At 38.9% G+C, this 24,028-nt stretch overlaps 1 protein-coding gene and 1 long non-coding RNA gene across 13 annotated transcripts in view; one reads left to right on the top strand and one right to left on the bottom strand.

The window, feature by feature from the left end:
- The window catches only part of LOC103558201 (S-adenosyl-L-methionine-dependent tRNA 4-demethylwyosine synthase TYW1), a 214,454-nt gene that overhangs the window by 5,622 nt on the left and 184,804 nt on the right, over nucleotides 1-24,028 (top strand). For 8 of the 12 annotated variants that reach the window (XR_011524726.1, XR_011524725.1, XM_008531059.2 and 5 more), the window contains exons 4-7: nucleotides 3,543-3,644; nucleotides 5,220-5,414; nucleotides 7,270-7,557; nucleotides 16,329-16,451. Coding sequence is in view for 10 of the 12 variants with exons in the window: in XM_008531059.2 (XP_008529281.2) it covers nucleotides 3,543-3,644; nucleotides 5,220-5,414; nucleotides 7,270-7,557; nucleotides 16,329-16,451 (708 nt within the window). In the remaining 2 variants the exon portion in view is untranslated. The remainder of the gene's footprint in view (nucleotides 1-3,542; nucleotides 3,645-5,219; nucleotides 5,415-7,269; nucleotides 7,558-16,328; nucleotides 16,452-24,028) is intronic. The other 4 variants (XM_070567827.1, XM_070567825.1, XM_070567824.1 and 1 more) reach the window with 1 other exon arrangement.
- LOC139074863 (uncharacterized) lies at nucleotides 19,461-22,348 on the bottom strand. The gene is made up of 2 exons (XR_011524727.1): nucleotides 22,251-22,348; nucleotides 19,461-19,665 (listed from the first exon to the last, which is right to left on the bottom strand). It is a non-coding gene; the product is annotated as an uncharacterized lncRNA (long non-coding RNA).

Genomic DNA, 24,028 nt, shown 5'->3' with positions numbered 1-24,028 from the left:
CAAACATACATTGTACGTCTGCTGTCACATTAAAGTAAAGAATGCGTTCTCTTAAGATACAGAGGCCAGTATCAGTAATGCATGCCTGTATTAGTACTCCTGAAGATAAGGTCCCTTTCCTGGACATCAGGGTCATGTTTACCTGCTAATTTGCAACTGAATACTTCTTTGAAACTTTGATGAATGTGTATCCTGGGCGTGTTTAATGTATGTTCTTTGTTCTAAAAAGCTCTAAGACTGTACTGAAAACCATGCTTCTCCAGATTGCTTTCTTCCTTTGTGGAAATTGCCTTCCCTGGTTGTAATCCTCACCCTGGCTCAAGTAAAGGTCACTTTCTCTCTTTTATCTGTAGAATGGTTCTTGGTTATTTTGTGTTGACACACCCCAATTTTTTTTTTATAGTGAAACTCCCTGAAAGTGTTCTCTGTGTTTGCTATCTCCAGTTTCTCTACTTCTGGTTTTAGAGGGCTTGCATGCCCAGATGTGCTCCCATTGGCTTCCATCTTGCTAATTAATTCTCTGTCTTCATTTTACTTGACCCGTTAGCTGCATGACCACTCCTTTCTTCTTGAAGTACTTTCTTCACTGAACTTTTGAGTGACCGTTCTCTAGGTAGTCTCCTCTTACTTTGCTGAGGCTGCTCTTCCTTACTCTCATTTGCTGATTCTCTTCTCCTTGACCTCTAAAGGTAGGAATGTTCCAGGGCACAGTCCTTGAGACCATGTCTTTATCTGGGCTCATTTTATTCTCTAAGGGATCTTATTGTCTAGAGCTTTAAATTCTATCTGCTAGGTAGAATTTGACAAACTTTCTCTGGAAAGGGCCAGATATTTCGTTTTATATATATTTTTTAGGCTTTTTGGTTTTGCAAGCCATATGGTCTTTGTTGCAATACTCAACTCTGCTGATGTAGAGTGGAAGCAGCCATAGACAATATGTAAATAAACGGGCATGACTTTGTTCCAGTAACCTTTACTTAACAAAAGCAAAGAGAGGGCTGGATTTGGCCTGCGGGTCTTAGTTTGCTAACCCAGTATTAGATGATGACATCTAAATTTATGTTTCTAATATGAACTATTTCTCTCAACTCCAGACTCTCATATCCAGTTGCCTATCTTAGATCTTCATGTGAATGTCCAGTAGGCATCTCATAATTAATATGCTCAAAACTGAACTCCCAATTAGAAAATTGCCTAAACCTCTTCCACTTATAATCTTTACCACTTCAGTAAATGGCAGCTTCATCCTTCCACTTGCCTAGTTCAAAAATACTTTGACTTTTCTCTTACAACCCACATCCAATCTGTCAGCAAATCCTGTTTGTTTTGCTTTCAAAATAGACCCAGGTTCCAGTCACTTCTCACCACCCTCACTGCTACTGCCCTGGTCCAGACCACCCTCATATTTTGTCTAGATTACTGCAGTCAATTCCCTGTTGGTCTCCTTCATTCAGTACTGCTCAGCTCCTCCCCTGACTTCAGTATACTTTCAACTCAGCCACCACAGTGGCTCTGAAAACCTAGGTGAAATCTTGTTCCCCTCAGCTTAAAACCCGGCAGTGACTCCTTCATTCATAAGCGTAAATGCCAGAGTCCTCATAGTTGCCAAGGAACCCTCACATCTGATTCTCCATCCTCTCTCTTATCTCATGTCCTTTGTCCCCACTTCTCCAATCTTATTAACCTCCTTGCCAAGTTGGCTCCCTCCTTTGGGCCTTTTTACTTACATGTTCCCTCTGCTTGGGATAGCCTCATGGCTTGCTCTCTCATTTCCTTCAAGTTTGGCCTGAATCTTCATCTTGGAGACCTGCTGAAGTGTTTTCTGACATTGAATGTTTGTTGTTTTTCCACACCAATTCACCAGCTCTGACACTGACACCCCAGGGTTCTCCTCGGACTCCACAGGTTTGAGGGCTCAGTCTACAAGACTGTCCCCACTTCAGACACCAGTCTCAAGTCCCAGGGGCCACCCATACCTCTGACTGGCCAACTGTAAATTTGAGGGTTCTCACAATCCCCTTCTTAGGTTCAGTACTTCACTAGGATGACTCACAGAACTCAGGAAGTTGCTTTGCTTACCTTTACTGGTTTATTATAAAGGCTACAAGCCAGAAGCAGACAAATGGAAGACGTGCATAGGGCAGGGCTTTTGGCGGGGAGGAGTGGCACAGAGCTTCCATGCTGTATCTGGGCATTCTGCCTCCTCAGCATATCAGTGTGTTCACTAACCCCTATCATTTAGGGGTTTTATGGAGCTTCCATTACATAGGCATGATTGATTAAATCATCAGCCATATTTGATTGAACTCAGTCTCCAGCCCCTCCCTCCTCACCACAGGGAGAAAGGGTGCTGAAGGTTTTTACCCTCTAATCGCAGGGTTGATTTTCCTGTGACCCACCCCAATTCTCAAGTTACGTGGAGCTGCCTCCCCCCTCAATGAGTCATCTCAATTATATCCCAAAGATAGTAAGTTCTAAGAGTTTTAAGCTTTGTGCTAGGAACCGGGGTCAAAGATCAAATATTTATTTTTTATTATACATGTTTGCCCTGATCCTCCCTATGTAAAATAACAACTCTCCTTGTACCTCCAATATTGTGTTCTGACCCCTTATCCTGATTTATTTTCCTTTATAGCTCTAATCACCATCTGATATCCTGTGTCTTTTCTCATGTCTGTATTTATTTACTCTCTGTCCGTTAGAACATAAGTTCCTTGAGGGCAGGAACTACGTGTGTCTTGTTCAATGTTGTATAATGTTGTCCAGAACTGAGACTGGCATGGTAGATGACCAGTAAAGGAATAGACGCTTGGCAGGTGTAGCGTTAGTCTTGGCAGATAGGGAGCCAAGTGTTAGACTACTAAGCAAAAAAGAGGAAGGCGTTTTCCTGGGGTGCCAACATCTGGCGAAAAATTTTAGTTTACCGCAAACATTTGGTTCATCTTGTTTGGAAAAGAGCTGGCAGGTGTTTTGGCTAGGGGTAAAAGGTAGATGTTGCCTAGGCTCTGTGAGCACCTGTCCCATGTACAAATTGTCTGCTCGTTGACTCTTCTCTGCCCTGCGGTTCCCTCCCATTTCTGCTACAGTGGCTGACTCTGAGCCCAGAGCCTCTCTGGGGTTCTGTCAAACATATGAACTCTCTCATAAGGCTTTCATTTATCAGTCACCCTGCTCCTATTTGCTTTCTGTCTTCCAGAAATGTGTGAACATTTCTCATATTTCCCATTCACTCTTCAGTATTTCTTTTTGTACATCTGTGTGTTTGTTTTAATGGGACAAAGCAGCTGGAATGTCAAAAAGCCAATTTAGATTTAGTCCCATATGTGTACTTAGAGAGTGAGAACACCACCATTGAATGACTGATCTCTATAAATATGCTTGAGAAAATGGTAGAAGTGAGAATAGTATTTGTGTTTATGATGATAAATGTTGGTCACCAGAAAAGTTTTTCATGATAAATGCCTCATTCCCTTGCTAATGGGGTAAATGAAGATGATGCTTTACTTAGCTTACTGAATGCTTTATTTTTTTTTTCCTATTAGGGATTTGCAACAATTCTTGCTGAAGCAGTTACCTGCCTAGGTCTGCCTGTGGCAATTATTAATCTGAAAGAATATGATCCAGATGATCATCTAGTAGAAGAGGTTGGTAGTTATCTTATTTTTTCTTCAATAAAAACTCTCAGATTTAATTGATCTCTTATGTTCTGGGATAAATAGAATCTTCAGAATAAATTTAATTTTCATACTAAGAGATTTCCGTTGGTTGAGTTTTCACTGTCAATCAGAGGTGTTGACTGTATGGTACACTGATGTGTAAAGAGGTGTCTAAAGTGGTGTGAGTCCTGTCCCTCTGGAGTGTTAGGCTCTCCTGGGGTAGGGGTAAGAGTGGGAAAGATTGGGTGGTTTGAAGTTCCCTCCTCCTTCCTGCTATGAATCTCCTAATCAAGAGATGGTTGTTATTGATGGCAGTGTGCTGAGCATATGAACCATGTGTAAGCCTACCGAAAGGTCCGGAGCCACTTGGGTAGCAGAAGGAGTATGAGTTTTGGAGTTAGAGAAATCTCTTAATAGCTATGTGACCTCCATGTGTTACTTAATGTCTATGAAGGTTTAATTTCTTCACCTAAAAACTGCTCCCCCTCCTCTAGTCATAGCCAGTTAGGGAAGTTTGCCTTACAACAGTGGTTCTCAAAGCTTGTTCCTTGAACCAGCAGTACCAACATCTCGGAACTTATCAGAAATGCGGATTCTCAGGTTCTAGCCCAGCCCTGCTGCATCAAAGTCCGGACATAGGACTGTATTTTGACAAGTGCTCCAGGTGATTCTGAAGCAGCTGAAGTTGGAGAAGCACTTAGAGCATGGCTCGACAAACTTTTCCTATAAAGGGCCAGATAGTAAATATCTTCAGCTTTGTGGGCTGTGCAGCTACTCAGTTCTGCCTTTGAGGCACGAAAGAGCCATAGACAATGTGTAACAAATGAGTGTGGCCGTGTTCCAGTAAAACTTTATTTACAGAAATAGGCAGCAAGCTGGATTGGGCCTATGGGCTGTAGTTTGCCAGCCCCTTCTTAGTGGATAAACTTCTAGCTGTGACTCTCTCCATTTCTTTCTCCCCTAAGAAAACATTGGAGTGCACATGAATGAGCTAGAATATGCCCTAAATTTTTTGTGAAAAATTATTAGCTTTGGTATTTAATTATTAGTAAAGGATTACTTATAACTTACCTCATGACTTGGAACTGTTAAGATATGTTCAAGCAGATGAAATACTGTGGCAGGGCTAAAGATGTATTTTTTCCTTTGTATAGATGATGGTGCTAAGTGTTAAGTTACTTTACGTTTAAAAAGTTTTATTGTTTTAATTTTTCAAGTAATTTTTTAGAGATCTTTCTGTATTTTTCCTGACTGATTTGGATTTTGTTTTCAGTATGACATAGTGGAGATGATAGGAATTTATAGTCTGAGAAATAGAGTGGAGTCTGTGGTGAAGGGCAGCAGGAGGTATATTGGCAGGAACAAGGCACTGGGTGTTCTCCCGTGTGCAGGGTGTCGGTGCTGTGTTTTCTTCACTTTCGAAAATGAGTAGTGTTTCTGAAAGCACCTTTTGTCCTTAGAGATTAGTTGTGATATGAATGTTGGCATTTTAAAATAGGACTTTCTTCATTGAGATAACTTATATATTGAATATTCTTCTGAGGTAATTACTTTCTTGGTTAGGTTACTAGTAAAAGTGTTTGCGCCTTCCTGGTTGCTACATATACTGATGGTCGACCAACTGAAAGTGCAGAGTGGTTCTGCAAATGGTTGGAGGAAGCATCCATCGATTTTCGATTTGGCCAAACTTACCTGAAGGGTATGAGATACGCGGTGTTTGGCCTGGGAAATTCTGCCTATGCAAGCCACTTCAACAAGGTAGGTACAAGGTAGGTATATGTTGAATTATAGGGCTAAATTCTCTTTTTTCTTTTTTAGATTTAAAAAAATTTTTTTTCTTTTTTGTTCCCAAAGCCCCCCAGTACATAGTTATATATTTTTAGTTGTGAGTCCTTCTAGTTGTGGCATGTGGGATGCCACCTCAGCATGGCTTGATGAGCAGTGCCATGTCCGTGCCCAGGATCCGAACTGGCGAAACCCTGGGCCGCTGAAGCAGAGCGCACAAACTTAACAACTTGACCACAGGGCTGGCCCTTAAATTCTCTTTTAATTAGGAAAATATTCACACACACATACACATATATGTGCATAATAATCCACAAACTTTGGTATTTAATAATAAACTTAGTGTGTTGTTCTTTATAGCTGGGAATTGCTACATGTATATATCGAAGCTTCCTGTTTAGTAGGCTTTCAGTAAATTTTTATTGAGTCAAGTGAATGAATATGCCTCCTATTGTCTAGCATCTTAGCGGCCTTCACTTATGGCCATCAAGTCCAGCCTCCTGTCCCTAAGCAGGACCTTATGGGTGGAAAATCACTTATTCTTTGGACTTTGTCAACTGCCCCTTCTGTTCTTGAACAGCCTTTACTGCCCAAGCTAACTCTAATACAGTTGAACTCATTGTCTTTTTTTACTTTTTTTTTTTAAAGATTTTATTTTTTCCTTTTTCTCCCCAAAGCCCCCCAGTACATAGTTGTATTCCTTTTTCTCCCCAAAGCCCCCCAGTACATAGTTGTATATTCTTCGTTGTGGGTCCTTCTGGTTGTAGCATGTGGGACGCTGCCTCAGTGTGGTTTGATGAGCAGTGCCATGTCTGTGCCCAGGATTCGAACCAACGAAACACTGGGCCGCCTGCAGCAGAGCTCGCGAACTTAACCACTCGGCCACGGGCCAGCCCCTGAACTCATTGTCTTTTAATCATTAACTTCTAAAGGGAAGTAGAGGAAAAACATTCACTGCCCTTTATGTAGTAAAACATTGTTTTGTTTTCCTGGAACTTTTTTTTTAATGAAGTTAACTTGGCTCCTTTTCTTTTGCATTTAGTTCTCTATACTTTAAAAAGTAAAAATACAGAGCCTCTCCATTTCTTAGTGGTTCTGGAAAGTTACCAGAACTTTTGTGTGTGTCCTTCTCCCCAGTTATAGGCCTAGCCTGGCTCACCGGTCTTTGGTAGAATGTGAGCACAGGTCAAAGTGGAGATCTTTCTTTAAACTGGTTTTCATTCAGTTGTTGTATCAAGATGTATATTTTCCCCCATATTTTCAAAGGAATTAGATAAGAAATGGTAAAATTCAGATATGTAAATATTTTGTTTAATGTCTTGCCACTGAGGAAGCCTGTTTTTGAACTCTTAACTGTGATTCTTGATAACCCCTGTTCCTCAGCTTCATCGTGTCATCTTGCAGTAAGATTAATTTCCGACTTTATGAAATCACCAGTCTTGCCAGATGGGCTTTGTTTTAGCTGGGCTTTGGCACCGTAGGCTTTGTTACATCTTGGAACAAATTATTTTGCTAATGAGTTGTTTTATTCTGACTACGATTTAGAATAGTAGTTTTCAAATTCTTTTTTAGGTATTAATCCTTAGTTTAATAAAAGGGTTTGTCTGTCCCTTTACTTAAAAAAAGTCTTGTACCAAAAATCGAAATATATGTAAACTGCAGCCCTTCTGGGTCAAGGCTCAAAATCCTTAGTGCTGAGCAGCTCTCTCTTCCTCAGCCTCAGCCTGCGACTGGGGCCCCAGAGGAACTTTGGGCTTTTGCAGAGCAGTCTATAAACCTCTGATTTAGAGGATTGTGTTTTTAACTCACCTATCTCTTTTTCTTGTAGATTGGCAAGAATGTTGATAAGTGGCTCTGGATGCTTGGTGCTCACCGTGTGATGACTCGAGGGGAGGGCGACTGCAATGTGGTTAAAAGCAAACATGGCAGCATTGAAGGTGACTTTAGAGCTTGGAAGACCAAGTTCATCTCGAGGCTACGGGCGCTTTCTAAGGGAGAGAAAAAGTCCTGTGGTGGCAACTGCAAGAAAGGCAGATGCAAATCTAGTCAGCATGGCTCAGAGGAAATGGAGCCAGGATCTCCCGCCCAAGATGGATTGCATCAGAGAGACACTGAGGTATGAAGCCTATGTGTCCATGTCTCGTTGCTCTCTTCCTGTGTTTGGAGATGCTGAGCCTTACCTCTGCCATGAGAAACTCTTTCATTGGCTTCTGGTTAGAAGGAAGATCTGAAACTCGTGTAGTGGTGTTTTAGAGAGAGGGTGGTCTTAGGAGTTAAGCCATGTTGTGCTGGATGCTTTTCTATATCTCTTCTTGAATCCTTGCATTGCTAGAGTCATGTAGATTTCTACCAGTTGCAAGTTAGGAAACAGAGGCCCCGAGAAGTTAAATATGTCCTAGGCTGAACTCCTATCTTTTTATCCCCAAACCACTTATTCCTCGTGACCTACCTTCTTTAATGACTCCATGATCACTCAAACTCGAAGGCCGCAAGTCATCCTGGATTCATGTCTTTCATCTCTCACATTCCAAACATTTCTCTTTGTTCCTTCTTCAGATACCCCAGTTCCTTTGAAACTCGTGTCATCAGGCCACATCATCTCTGCCGTCTTCATAGTTGTTCTTTTGGCCACCTGGTCACTTGAGTCATTTAGAAACAGCTTTGCCTGCTCACTCATTGTGTGTCTACCTTTGTTCCTGTCATTACTCTTTGTGGCTGAGTCATCTGTGTAGATGACTTATCCAGCACCCTGGCCTGCCAGTCTCCTGGCCTTTACACCTCCAGCAACCATTTTCTTCACTGACCTTGGCCTCTCACTTCCATGATCACCTCTGAAATTTCATGTTCCTTTGACCCAAATTCTGACCTCTTTCTGGTGCTCCTACTTTCAAATTCTTTAGATCCCATACCTTTTTCATTGGATAGAGAAAACTGCTTACTTCTCTTCTGTCCTTACCCAGTTTAGATTTTATACTCATTCTTTTATAAACATATTCAGTTGCCCTGCCTTTCACTTCCTTTCTAATCCAATTAGCTAAATCCCTAACCAGGGTGAAACCTGCTATCTGCCTTCCCCCTTGCCTGCTGCTTGCTGCTTGACCACAGATTCATGGCCACTGGCTTGAGCCTGTATGCCCTCAGACCTACCCAACAATCGCCAGCATTCTCTCCTAAGTTCCCTTTCTCACTCTCCAAGATGATATTTCATATTCTTTTTCTCCCTACCCCTTCCTCCAGCTCTCAGAGGAGAGCTGTGTTAGTCCCCTCACCCTATCTACATATTTTCGTCTTTTCTGTCACAGAAGACCAAGTGTCTTCTCTCATTTTCAGGTCAAAAGACCACTCTCTGGATCTGCATGCTCTGGAATCAGGGACTTTTTTTCCTTTGTTTATTGCCTCTCTCCTGCATTGTTAATCTTTCCCTCTCTACTAGATTATTCCCACACATATATAAACGTGATCTGGAATCACCTGTGTTTAAACAAACCCAAAAAGGCAAACAAAAAATAAATCTTTACTTTGTTCTATTTTTCAGCTAGTTTAATTTTTCTCTTCTCTTTTGTAGCCAGTCTTTTCGCTTACATTCCCTTATCTTCCCTCCACTTGGCTCTTAACGTGTTTTTAAACCTTTTCTTAATTGAGGTAAAATTCATATAACATAAAATTAACCATTTTAGAGTATGCAATCCGGTGGTATTTAGCACACTCACAGTTTTGTGCAATCACTGCCTCTATCAAGTTCCAATACCTTTTCATTGCCTCAAGAGAAAACCCCTTACCCACTAAGCAGTCACTCTTTACTCCCCTTCCCCTACCCCTGACACTCTCCAATTTGCTTTCTGTCTCTATAGATTTACTTATGCTGGGTATTTCATATAAATGGAATCTTTACAATATGTGATCTTACAATACAATATGTATTTTTTGTGTCTGGCTTTTAATCACTTAGCATGATGTTTTTGAGGTTCATCCATGTTGTAGCATTTATCAGTACTTCATTCATTTTTGAGGCTGAATAATATTCTGTTATATGGATATACCACATTTTGTTGATTTATTTATCTACCAATTGAAATTTTGGTTGTTTCCACCTTTTGGCTATTGTGATTAGTGCTGCTGTGACATTCAAGGACAAGTATTTGTTTGAGTAACTCTTTTCTGTTCTTTTGGGTATATACCTAGGAGTGGAATTACTGAGTCATGTGGTAATTCTATGTTTAACTTTTCGAGGAACCACCAAACTGTTTTCCACAGTGGCTGCACCATTTTACATTCCCACCAGCCATGTACAAGGTTCCAGTGTCTCTACATCCTTGCCAACACTTCTTATTTTCTGTTTCTTTATTTTTAAATTATAGACATCCTAGTGAGTGTGGTGTCTCCTTGTGGTTTTGATTTGCATTTCCATTTAATGACTAATGATCTTTTCATGTGTTTATTGCCATCTGTATATCTTCTTTGGGGAAATGTCTATTCAAGTCCTTTCCCCATTTTTTAAATTGGATTGTTTCTCTTGTTGTTGAGTAGTAAGAGTTGTTTATTTTATCCTAGATAGTAGACCCTTCTCAGGTATATAACTTGCAAATATTTCCCCTCATACTGGTTTTCTTTTACTTTCTCGATCATGTCCTTTGATACACTAAAGTTTTTAATTTCTATGAAGTCAAACTTAGCTATATTTTCTTTTGTTGCTCATGCTATTGGGGTCATATATATGAACCCATTGCTAAATCCAAGGTAATGAAGATTTACTCCTATGTTCTAAGAATTTTATAGTTTTAGTTCTTATGTTTGGATCTTTGATCCATTTTGAGTTAATTTTTGTGTATGGTGTGAGGTAAAGGTCCTTGTGTATGGTATGAGGTAAGGGTCCAGTTTAATTCTTTGACGTGTATATCCAGTTGTCCCAGCAGCATTTATCAAAGTGGGTGTTCTTTCCCCATTGAATGAACTTAGCATCCTTGTCAGAATTCATTGTCCCTAGATGTGTGGGTTTATTTCTGGACTCTCAGTTCTACTCCATTGATCTGTGTGTCTCTCCTTAGGCCAGTACTACACTGTAGCTTTGTGGTTAGGTTTTGAAGTCAGGAAGTGAGTCCTCCAACTTTGTTCTTTCTCAATATTCTTTTGGCTATTTGGGGTGCCTTGCAATTCAATATGAACTTGAAGATTGGTTTTTCCATTTCTGCAAAAGAAATTGTTGGAATTGTGATAGGGGTTGCTTTGAGTCTGTAGATTGATTGGATAGTATTGTCATCTTAGCAATACTAAGTTTTCCAGTCCATGAACTTGTATATCTTCCCATTTATTTAGGTGGTCTTTCAGCAATTTCTTGTAGTGGTATTTTGGATTTTCAGAATACAAATATTTCACCTCCTTGGTTATATTTTTTCTTAGGTATTTTATTTCTTTAGATGCTATTGAATTCCACAGTGGTCAGAGAAGATATTTTGGATGATTTTAATCTTTAAATTTACTAAGACTTGTTTTGTGGCCTAACATATGGTCTGTCCTGGAGAATGTTTTATGTACACTTGAGAAAAATGTGTAATTTCCTGTTTTCGGGTGAAATGTTTTATGTCTCTGTTAGGTCTAATTGGTTTATAGTGTCATTCCAGCCATCTGTTTCATTATTGATCTTCTATCTAGTTGTTCTCTCCATTATTGAAAGTAAGGTATTGAAGTTTCCAACTATTGTTGTATAACCTTTTCTCCCTTCAGTTCTGTCAGTTTTTGTTTCACATGTTTTGTTAGGTGCATATGTCTGTTAGGTGCAGTATGTTTATAATTGTTATATTTTCTTGATGGATTAGTGCTTTTGTCAATATATAATGTCTTTTGTCTCTTGTAACCAGTTTTTACTTAAAGTCTGTTTTCTCTGCTGTTAGTATAGCTACCCCAACTCATTTTTGGTTGCTATTTGCATGGAATATCTTTTTCTGTCGTTTGACTTTTAACTTGTTTGTATCTTTGGATCTAAAGTGAGTCTCTTGTAGACAGCATCGAGTTGGTTCCTGCTTTTTTTTTTTATTTATTCCACCTGTCTCTGCCTTTTAATTGGAGAGTTTAATCTATTTTCATTTAAAGTAATTACTGATAAGGAAGCACTTCTGTCATTTTAATGTGCAGTCTATATATCTTACATCTTTTTGGTCCTCAGTTTCTCCATTACTGCCTTTTGTGTTTAATGGATTTTTTTGTGGTGTACCGTTTTGATTCTTTTCTCATTTCTGTTTCTGTACATTTGAAGTTATTTTTTGGTAGTTACCCTGGGAATTGCAGTTAACCTCTTTAATTATACCACTCTATTTGAATTAATGTTACCTTAATATACAAAAACTTTGCTCCTATTCATCTTTGTCCTTTCCTCTTTCTGTTGTTCTTGTCACAAATTATAGCTTTATACATTAAGTGCCCATTAACATGGATTTACAGTTAGTTGTTTTGTGCATTTGTCTTTTAATCATATGGGGGGAAAAAAGAGGAATTACAAACCAAAAATACAATAATACTGGCTTTTGTATTTACCTGTGTAATTACCTTTGCCTGTGTTCTTTATTTCTTTGTATAGCTTTGAATCACTGTAGATGTCTTTTTCATTTCTGCTTGAAGGACTCTCTCTAGCATTTCTAGGGCTGGTCTACTGGTAGTGAACTTCTCAGTTTTTGTTTGTCTGAGAGAGCCTTTAGTTCTCCTTCAATTCTGAAGGATGATTTTGCTGGATATAGAATTCTTAGTTGGTTTTTTCCCCCTACAGTGGTTTAAATATGTCATTCCACTGCCTCGCAGCCTCTTGGTTTCTTGATGACAAATCAGCTGTTAATCTGATTGAGGAGCCATTGTATGTGAAGAGTTGCCTCTGTCTTGCTACTTTCAAGATTCTCTCATTGTCATTGTCTTGACAGTTTGATTATAATGTGTCTTGGTTTGGTTCTCTTTGAGTTTATCCTTGGAGTTCATTGATTTTGTCGACCTATATAGTCATGTCTTTTATCAATTTGGGAAGTTTTCAGCCATTATTTCTTCAAATTGTTTTTGTTATTTCTTTCCTCTCCATTTGGAACTCCGCTTTTGTGTATATTTGTATGCTTGATGATGACCTACAGATCTCTTAGGCTCTGTTCATTTTTCAGACTGGACAATTTCAACCAATCTGTCTTCATGTTTGCTGATTCTTCTGCCTGATCAAATCTACTATTGAAAGCCACCAGTGAAATTTTTGTTCAGTTATACTTTTCAGTTCAAGAATTTCTTTGTTTTGTTTTTATAATTTCTATTTCTGTGTTGACATTCTCTGTTTGTTGAGACCTTGTTCTCTTGGTTTCCTTTAGCACTTTGTCCATGGTTTTCTTTAGCTCTTTGAGCATGTGTAAGACACTTGACTTAAAGTCTTTATTGGGTAAATCTAAAATCTGTGTTTCTCAGGAGCAGTTTCTGTTAATTTTTCCTGTGAATAGGCCATACCTTTTTCTTTCTTTGAGTGGTTCATAATGTTTTGTTGAAAACTGCATATTTTGAATATTGTAATGTGTTAACTCTGGAAATCAGATTCTTTCCCCTCTTCAAGGTTTATTTTTGTAGTTTGCTGTGGGTTGTAATTGTTTATTTGTTTAGTAACGTGTGTGTGTGTGTGTGTGTGTGTGTGTGTGTGTGTGAGGAAGATTGGTCCTGGGCTAACATCTGTTGCCAATCCTCCTCTTTTTGTTTGAGGAAGATTGTCATTGAGCTAACATCTGTGCCACCCTCCCTCTACTTTATGTGGGATGCTGCCACAACGTGGTTTGACAAACAGTGCTAGGTCTGCACCCGGGATCTGAACCTGCAAACCCTGGGCTGCCAAAGCAGAGCAGGCAAACTTAACTACTACACCACCAGGCTGGCCCCTGTTTAGTAACTTTTTAAAACTGTTTTTATAAAGACTGTATCTTCTGTCACGTGTGGTTTCTGAGGTATGTTTCTTTGGCTTGTGTTCAGCTGGTGTTTTGCAAAATTTCCTTGAACTCCATTTTTAAGTTTCTTTTTCTTGATTCAGTGTTTTATTGGTTGTTGTCAACCATTGACTAATTTCCAGAGTTCTGACAAAGTTGAATCTGTTGGTTTTTGCTTAATTTTAGGTGTTTCTATGGGGGAACAGGCCCTTGGAGTTACTTACTCTGCCATTTTTGCTGATATCACTCTTAGTTCTTAACATTTAAAAAATTTAAGTTAAAATTTTATTTTTAAATCAAAAATAACACTTGTATGTTTTAAATTTCAGATAGTACTTCTAGACTTATAATTAAAAACTGTACTTCCTTGCCTCCTTCTATCTAATTCTTATTTTCCCAAGGCAACCACTTTTAAATCTTTTACCTTTTTCATGAGACATTTACCTCTATATTCCTAAATAATAGGGCCTTCCTGATATTTCTTGATTTTTTTTTTTTTATTTCAAAACCACACACACACACGTAGACTGAGAGGCAGTATCATTTCCCTTCCTTTCGTTTTCTTGTATAGTTGTGTCACACTTTCTGGTTAGACCATTATTCATTGTTTCATTATTGTGGCTATGTACGTATTGACATCTGTGCCATGTACTATATTGTTATGTTTTCATTTTTATACATTTATTTCCCTTAAGATAATTACTGCATCTGCTTTGATTTCTCTGTATCACTAATTCATTCTAAAACTCCAGCAGAACTGAAAATTGTTTTTCAGTGTTCTGTAGTTTTTATTGATTTCTTGAAGTCTTCTGTGAGTCTTCTTCTTCTGCTCCAAATTGGTGTGGCTTCCCTCCAAGCCTTGGTACAGCTGACGTCCTGTGTCTTCCATCCACTGTGATGCACAGCCTTCCTTTCATTAGCTTCCTGGGTTGCATTCCCTGATTCCAGTATCTCATATCTTGTTTCTTGATTGACTTGTTTTTTGGAGCACCTTCTCTAGTAGCTCTCTGAGAAAGGGTGTTTTGGAAGTAAGTTTTCAGACTTTTCGTATCTGCTTGTCCTTATCCAACCTTCACAGTTGATTAATGCTTCAGCTTGAGTATAGAATTCTAGGTGAGAGTAATTTTCTTTCAGAAAATTGAACACATTGATCCATTGTCTTTTAGTTAGAGTGTTGCTTTTGGGAACCCCAGTTTAATTTGGTTCTGAATTTGTATTATATAATCCTCCTTCTCCACCCCTCCCAGAAACCTTAGAACCTCTGCATAAAATCCTTCTGATCATCTGTCTTTGGCTCTGTTCTTTCCCCCAAATTCTCTGCCTATCTTGCTTACTTTCTACTCTTGTACAGATCATTTATTTCTAGTTTACTTGTATACCAAGGATGCAGCCTTGTGGGGTCCCAGCTTTGACTCTGGTCTTCTGTGTTAGACTCCCCTCCTAGTGTTGTTTCCTTGACTTTACCTGCTCTTCCCTTGTCCTGTCCAGCTCTCAAAATATTTTCTCCAGAGTTCAGCAGATCCTCTCAGCTCCATTTCTCACTTACCTCCTAGGATTCTCTTTTTAGTTCATATTTTTTCTCTTTGGATTCCTTACATTTTTGCTAACTTAGTGGTACATTTAAAATTATGATTTTAAAATATTGTTATTAATTTTTAGTTCTTTTCTACAGTAGAGTTGTTCAATGTAATCCACCCTGCAGCTGTGAGCAGAAGTCCCAGTTAACTCTCACCCACTCCAGTTTGGCTTTTACCCCACTGCGTCTGCTTTTTTCCAGGTCCAAGGGACTTCATGTTGTCAAGCCCTGTGGATATTTCTGTCTTCATTTTACTTGACCTCTCAACAGCAGTTGACATTGCTGACTCCTCCTTTTTTTTTTTTTTTAAAGATTGGCACCTGAGCTAACATCTGTTGCCAATCTCCTTTGTTTTTCTTTTTTCTTCTCCCCAAAGCCTCCCAGTACATAGTTGTATGTATATTCTAATTGTGAGTGCCTCTGGTTATGCTGTGTGGGATGCTGCCTCAGCATGGCCGACGAGTAGTGCCATGTCCGTGCCCAGGATCCGAACTGGTGAAACCCTGGGCCACCGAAGCAGAGCCTGTGAAGTTAACTACTTGGCCATGGAGCCAGCCCCACTGACTTCTTCTTTGAGAAACTCTTATTTTTTGACTTTCGTGACATCATTCTTATGGTTTTCTTCCTTTTTTACTTGGGATCCTCTTCCTTTATCTAACCTGTACGTGTTGGAGTGATTCAAAGCTTGGTGCTATGTTCTTTTTTTTGTTGATAACTTTCTTCCTGGAGGATCTTATCTAAATTCATGGCTTTAAATACTGTCTATGTACCACTTATTCGTATGTTTGTATTTCCAGCTCTAAGGTCTACCCTCAATTTTGTTCTCTTATATGCGGCTCCTTTTTAAAATCTCTACTTGGAGGTGTAAGACGTCTCATACTTCACAAATTCAAAATGGAGCTCCTAATTTCAATTCTCCCAGTCTGTTTCTCTCTAGCTCTTTCTCATCTTAGTAAACACCACCACCATCTCAATTACTTAAAAAAGAAACCCAACAGCCGTGCTTGATTCCTTCCTCTTCCTCATTCGCATATTTAATTCCTCACTTAAGTCTGGTTTGTTCTTTGTCTAAAACAGAAGTCAGGAAACTTCTGTACAGGGCCAGCTAGTTTAAATATTTTCGTATGGTGATATGGTGGGTCATATGGTTTCTGTTGCAGTTATCATTGCTGCCATTGTATCAAGAAAGTAGCTATAGATAATGTGTAAATGATGGTCACCCTTAGATTTGACTTGAGGCTGGCTGGATTTGCACTGTGGGCCATAGTTTGCTGACCTGTAGCCTAAAATATGTCAAATCCATGCAGTGAACTCATGATTTGGGAGGGAGTATTGGATGGTTTACTACTTTGAACAATGTATTTCTGGACATTGATGTTCCAGGAGGAAGAACCCTTTGCGAGCACCAGCGAGGAAGATTCTAGTACTGAGGACCATCAGAGTCTAAGTTCTGTTGTTGATGTTGAGGACCTTGGCAAAATTATGAATCATGTGAAGAAAGAAAAGGTACTGTAATTCTGGGTAATAGTGAACTTGGATCCTGCAGTTGGCTAACATCTAGCATTCTGTATTGGTGTGTAATCCATCTGAGCTCATAACTAGACAGTTTTGTTTCTTTGCCTCCTGTCTTGAGAGTTTTATTTATTTATTTTTTTGCCATTTTTACATGAGCTTTGTGAAAATCTTCCTTCTTAGCCCTGTGAAAATGAACTTGTAGAAGGACAGGCAGAAGATTTTAGGACAAGAACTGAGGAAAGGGTAGATGAGTAGAGGGATTTCCAGCAGAGTTGTGGCTGATGATGGCGGGGTGAACAGCACGATAAAATTGACTAGTGTTGAGGTTCCAAGTGGCGCTCTTATGTAAAGTTGCTACCCTGTCGTACAGACCTAGTGCTGTTGGGCTTAGGGGTGTGGCAGCTTGATCTCGGTGTTGAGATCAGTGTAGGTGGAGGCCCTAGGAATCTAAGAAAGGTTAGTCTGGGGTTGTCATTGTCTCACTGACTAGATGAATGTGAAAATGTACAGTGCAGTTGGATTTTATGCAGATTCCAAGGATCTAAAATTGAAATACTATACTACATACCATAATATAAAAATATATAGCCTTAACTTATATGTGAGTTTCGGGAAATGAGAATATCCTAAACGAAAAATGTATCAATTGCATACAGTCTTAGAAACTTAACAGAAACTCAAAGAATTCAGTAAGGTAGCAGGATATAATAAGGTAAAAAGTCAATAGCCTTTATATTTCCAAACAATAATCAGTTAGAAGCTATAGTGGAAGAAAAGACCCCATTTACAACAGCCACAGAAGAAACCAATAAGTACCTAGGAATAAATTTAAAAGTAAATATCCTAAATCAACGTGAGGAAAACTTTCAGACATTCCTGAAAGATATAAAAGTGCCTTGACTAAATGGAAAGATGTCTGTTGTTTTTAGATATGGTGACTCAGTGTTGTAAAGATGTCAGTTCTTTTAAGTTAATACATAAATTTGATGCAATCCCATTAAAAGTTCCAGTAAGAGTTTTTTTTTCTGGAGCTAGACTGGGTGATTCATGTGGAAAAGTAAACGTGCAAGAATAGTTAAGGAACTTTTGGCAAAAGTAGTAATGAGAAACACTAGCCCTACTAGATATTGAAACTTACTACAAGGCATCTGTAATTAAAACTGTGGTACTGGCTCCTGATGGGTGCAGCAGAATAAAATTTCAGAAATAGACCTAAGAATATGTGGGAATTTCATATATGGTAAAGGTGACCTCTCTTTTCCCTGGGGGGAAAATAGACTTTTAAGATAAATGATTTTGACAACTGGATAGCTACTTGTGAAGAGATAAAATTGGCTCTGTACATTATACATACATCAGAATGAACTTCAACTGGGTCAGAGGTCTAAACGTTGAAAAAATATATATGTATATAATAGGACTAGATGCATTATTTTATAACTTGGAGAAAGGTTGTCTATATGATTCAAAATCTAGAAGCAATAAAATTAAATTTATCAATGATTTTTAAAAAAGATTTGCATGGCCATAAGCAAAATCAAAAGACAAGTGATAAAGTGAGGAAAAATATTTCCCCCTTCTATCAGAAAGAAGGGGTTAATTTTTCTATTCTTGAAAGAAAAAAAAAAGACCCAAACCCTAAAGGAAAAATCAGCAAAACATCAATAGTCAACTCTCAGAAAAAGCTGTACAAATAGACTAAATATATTGAAAAATGCTCAAATTCCATCATAATAAAGGTCATGTAAATTAAGACTACACTGACATACATTTCTCACCTGTCTAAATAGCAAAAGTTCAAAAATTGGACAGCATACACAATTGAGAGGCTGTGGGGAAACAGGCATTCACACCTTGCTGGTGGGAGTCCAGAATAGTATAACCTGTATGGAGGGGCTTTTGGCAGTCTTTACCAAACTCACATGCATTTACCCATGATCCAGCAGGCCCTCTTGTGTGAATTTACCTTGAAGATACATCTTTACAAACACAGAACAGCATCTGCACAAGGTTATGCCTCGCAGCATATATAGCAAACAGCTGTTGGATGCTGGTTGAAAAAAGCATGATATGTCCATACAATGTAATATTGTTGTGCAACTGTGAAAAATAAGCTGGATCCATTTGCATTAATGTGTTTGCCAGGTGGTATGGGATTTGAATTGGAGGCTGATATGAACTTAAGATTTAAAAAAATGTATATTTATTGTCATGTTATATTTGCAAATTTATACTTTGTGTGTGTGTGTATGAACAATATTTTGTAGCTGTGTTCACGGAAAGGACCTTTCATGTTCTGACACCAACTAACACCCAGTTCAATTGAAATGACCTACGATTCAATTCAGTTCTGACAGACTCCATAGGTTTGGGTGTATTCCTGCCCAAGACTGCCCCTGCTTCAGGTGGCAGCTGTAAGTCTTGGTGGCCACCTGCACTTCTGATCAACTGGTTATCAATGTGAGGGTTCTCATGACCCCCTCAAGTTTGATAATTTGCTAGACTGACTCAGAACTGACTGAAAGCACCATACTTACGATTATAGTTTTATTAGAAAGGATACGAAGTAGAAACAACCAAATGGAAAAGACACATAGGGCAAGGTCTGGGAGTGGGGGGATAGGGAAGAGACCCAGAGTTTCTGCGCCCTCTCTTGTGGAATCTGGGCACATCACCCTCCCACCACATCAATGTGTTCATCAACTAGGAAGCTCTCCTGAGCTTTAGTATCCAGAATTTTTATTGACTCTTCATTATGGAGGAATGTTGGATTAGCTGATTGGCCACGGGAATGGATTCAATCTCCACCCAACTTCCCTTCTGCTCTCCTCTCCCTAGAGACCCAGCTGGCCCAGAGTTGCGTTATGTGGTTGCTCTTTCTAGTGACCAGCCCCCATCCTGAAGCTCTCTAGAGGTCCCTGTGGGTCACCTCATTAGCATAACAAAGATATTTCTGTCATTTAGGAAATGCTGAGGTTTTTGAAGCTCTGTGCCAGGAACTGGGTTTAAAGACCAGATATATTTTTTATTATGCCATAGACCTAGAAACAAGCATAGTGAGAACTCAGATCTTGTTTTCTAAATATCATTCCCTGCAAAAGGAACCATGGCTCCTTGGAGAAATGGTTGAACCATTCCAGGCTTCCGGAAGGGAGAGTGACAGATGGATCTGGAACATCTTGTTGAGCAAGTAGGTCTTCAATGACTAATGGAGACAGGTCAAAAGGATATAAGAACAAGCTTGAACAGTTTCCTGCATGCCAAATTTGGGACAATGTGAGCATCAAAAAGGAACATAATGATTATCTAATGAACATAATGGATTGTATTACATCAAATTAAAAAAAATCAATCCTTGTGCTATTCAAATAAAGGAGAGGCACAGGAGAAAATCTTTATGGGAGATTTCCAGATAATAAATATAGAAGGTATGATAAAAATTAGAAAATTGCCTGTTTGCAATCCCCGGTGTCATAATTGATTCATGCAGGGGTTGGGTGAAATTTTGGAAACAGATATTTGTATAGTCTCTAAATATCATCCCAGAGTCTAAACCACTTAGATGTGTCAAATAAATCAGTGGAAAAAAAAAATATCCCACAGATTATTTACTAATTACAAAGGGGAAAATGTACCCTTTACAAATGGAGCGATTAGGTGATTCCCACCTATACCAAACAATCAAATTTAGCCTGATCGTTTGTATTAAAGCTTGATCTTATGTGCCTCCTGATCACATAAGCACATATAGCAAGACGTATATAACATCATGTATGTAGTTTTTTGTGAAAAATGTTTAACCCAAATCTAATCATGGGGAAACAATCAGACAAATCCAGAATTTGGGACACTGTGAGACAAATGGCCAGGCTCTTTAAAAGGTCCATGTCATAAACAATAACAACAACAATAAAACACGGGGTGGGAACTGTTCTAAAATTTAAAAAGACTAATGAAACATTACCAAACTCATTATATAAGCTTTTGTCTTGAATCTAAGAGAAAAGGCCATTGTCTGGACATTTGAGGATATTTGAAAGGGATTTTTATTTAGATATTGGATTTTTGTTCATTTTCTTCATTATAATAATAGTATTATAGTTCTATAGCATCATCTTTTTTTGGGAGGTGAATTCTGCAGTATTTTAAGGGTGAAGTGTCATGGTGTCTGCAACATACTTTGAAGTGGTTCAGCAAAATTTTATTTATGCATGTGTGTATTTTATAAATATGTGTGTGGATGGATGGATAGATAATGGTCAAGCAAAAGTGGTGAATCTAGGTGAAGGGACTATGGGTCTTCATTATACCTTTCAACTTTTCTGAGAATTTGAAATAAAAAGTATGGGGAGGAACTACTTTCTATGACCCGAAAACAAAAGACTAGTATCAACTGAATTTTAAATTATGATATTACCATATGAGAATATCTCCCATTTTTGATAAGACTAGTTGGTGACTGACTAGTTTTGAATTATATGAGGTTGTAAGAACTATGCGTTGCATAAAACATGAGGACCCTGTAATTTTACTCTGTGTGGCCCCATATTATAGCAAGTGGTAATTTAAGGAAACAAATTTAACATTTATTTAACTTGCCTGGTTAAAAATTTTTTCACTATAAATTAACATACCTGTAACAACGAGAGTTTAGAAAATAGAGAAAGGGCAAAAAACTGCTGATAAATTTCCCCAGAAAAATCACTATTAGTATTTAGAATTTGAATTTAGAATTTAGGGTTTGGAATATTTATTTAAATTTTGTTTCATATGCACCTAAATTTCTATTTTACTACAAAAATGTTTGTTATATTCTCAGATAGTCTTTATAACTTTATTTAAAAATCTTAGAGAACAATCTTTTAAAAGTAATAAATACTGGTATAGCCTGTATAGCACCAGTTTGATGAGTGGTGCTAGGTCTACACCTGGGAGTCGAACCTGTGAACCCTGGGCCTCTGAAGTGGAGTGTGCAAACTTAACCAGTATGCCACCAGGCCAGCCCCTGAAGCTGCTTTATTTTGAGTTTAATGTCCCTTTCAACCGTGCAGGAGGGAGAACCTTCCCCCATCTTGGGGTGAAAACTCTGGCAGACTGTATGACTTTTCTGGTCAGTTTTGGTAATAAAGCGTTGTATGTACTTTAAGACAAAAGTCTTTTTTTTTCTTTGAGGAAGATTAGCCCTGAGCTAACATGTGCTGCTAATCATCCTCTTTTTGCTGAGGAAAATTGGCCCTGAGCTAACATCCTTGCCCATGTTCCTCTATTTAATATGTGGGATGCCTGCTACAGCATGACTTGAAGAGCGGTGCGTAGGTCCATGCCTGGGATCCGAACTGGCGAACCTTGGGCTGCCGAAGTAGAGCATGCGAACTTACCGCTATGCCTCTGGGCTGGCCCAAGACACAAAGTCATAATTAGGCAATAGAATGTCCAATGTAATCTCAAGTAATATTAAATAAACTAAGTCAAAGTTCCTGATTTAATTCAGAAGTGAACCTTCTCCCTTCTTTATTGTCTACTTTCTGGCCTATTTGCTAGCTACTACTTTGGATCTTCTTAGGGTTTTGGGAAGGGATGGGGGAGGCAGGAGAGAGAGTGGGAAAGTTCTTCCTTGGCACTGTGATGACATGACTTTGTGCTCTCTCTCCTCATCAGGTGTTTAAAATTGACTCTTCCAGGCAGCATTTTCATCACTGCTTTGGAGACATTGTCCAAGCCTGTCTCCCAGCCTGGTCCCTTGCACTGAGCCAGTGTACTCTGAGAAGTGTGCTTCTCATGGTCACTCACTTTTTCCTCTGAGCCCTGTACCTCTGGCTTGCTCTCTTTTGAGGTCTGTCAGCTGTTCTCCTTGGTAGTTGCCCAATTGGTCAGGATCTAAGATCCCCCCACCCCCACCCTGCTTCCAAGAGAACCTTCCTGAGTTCTCTATTCTAGGAGGACAGGCTGATTCCTACCTAGCAGCAGTGCTCACTTACTAAAGCAACTAGTCAGTCCTTTTGCTCTCTGAATTTCCTGGGCAGGAATCATAAACCAGTCTGTGATGCCCTCTGAGCACAGGGGATACATAGCAGCTTCTTTGAGAGGCCCTGTCGATGTCTCTCTCCTTGGGCCTGAGGTGAGAGACAGGCACCCACCCGCCAGCGTCTCTCCGTTGAGGCAGAGAGGGAACTTAAAATTCCTTACCAATATTCTCCAAAATCCTCACAAATCCTCTTATCTCCATACTTTCTGCCCTTTCATATCCTTGATGTGAGGGAGGCATTTTTAAAGTTGTTAAACTAGTTCTTAGATATTTCCTTTGAAAATTTATAACTTGATCTGACCCTTTCTTTGGAGTTTCATTTAATACCCTTTTTACATACGTTTAAAAAATTCAAAGAATACGATTCCCTGTCCCTGTTCTTCCAGAATCTACTTTTAACAGGTAACCGTGTTTTACAGTTTGGCATTATTCTTCTAGGTACTTTACTGCCTTTACAGACACACCTAGATTTTGGTGTGTACTCTAAACCTACATACTGCTTTTTTTCATTTAACGTGGCAGTGTTCTAGTCCTGTCATATAGATCTACCTAATTCATTTTAATGTTTATGTAGTACTCCATAATTATTTGACTCTTGTTGATTTACATTTAGGTTTTTTCTAATTTCTATAATGAAGACTCTTGTTCTTATATTTTTTGTGGCTGATGTCAATTTATCTCAAGAATAAATTCATAAAATTAAGTTTCTGGATCAAAAGGAATGTCATAATTTTGATAGATAATTCCAAATTGCCCTGTAAAAAGTTGAAAACATTTTTATTTCTTTGTACAGTACAGGAGAGATGAGAATGCCTATTTCTTGATACCCTTGCTACCCTCCAGGTATTATCAGTCTTTTAAATCTTGCCAACCTGAAAGGTGAAAAATAATAACCTGATTTTAATTTGCATTTCTTCAATTTTGAGTGAGATTGAGTGTGTTTTTCCTGTGAGCCATTTCTTTCTGTCTGCCTGGAGTTAGACAAACGACTGTGCCCAAGACTGCTTTCACTTCTGACACCAACTGCAGGTTTGAGGGGTTCCTAAAAACCAGTAATTTGCTAGAAAGATTCACAGAACTTATTGAAAGCTGTCATTTTCACAGTTGCAGTTCGTTGCTGGGAAAGGGTACAGAAAATCAGCCAGAGGAAGAGATCCATAGAGCAGCAAGCATCTGGGAACCATTCGTTTGTTGTCCTCTGGACGAGTTACCCTCCCAGCATTCATGGGTGACAGTACACACGGAGTATTGCCAACCTGGGAAGTTCACTTGAGCTTCCATGTGCAGAGTTTTTTTGAGGCCTCATTATGTAGGTATGGTTGATTGATTGATTGCCCATGTGGTTGAACTCAGTTTCCAGCACACCCACTATCTGCACTTTGGCGTGAGTCACCTCATTAGTGTTAACTGTCAAGTGTGGTCTGAGGGGCTCACCATGAATAGCAGAGATACTCCTATCATTCAGGAAATTCCAAGGGTTTCCAGGAACTGGGGACAAAGGCCAAACTTCTCTTTGGGAAGGCCAAATTCTTTACTACACACT

This window comes from Equus przewalskii, chromosome 12 (genome assembly GCF_037783145.1).
Source record: "Equus przewalskii isolate Varuska chromosome 12, EquPr2, whole genome shotgun sequence".
NCBI classification, from domain to species: domain Eukaryota; kingdom Metazoa; phylum Chordata; class Mammalia; order Perissodactyla; family Equidae; genus Equus; species Equus przewalskii.
This window is presented reverse-complemented; position numbering and strand designations above follow the sequence as displayed.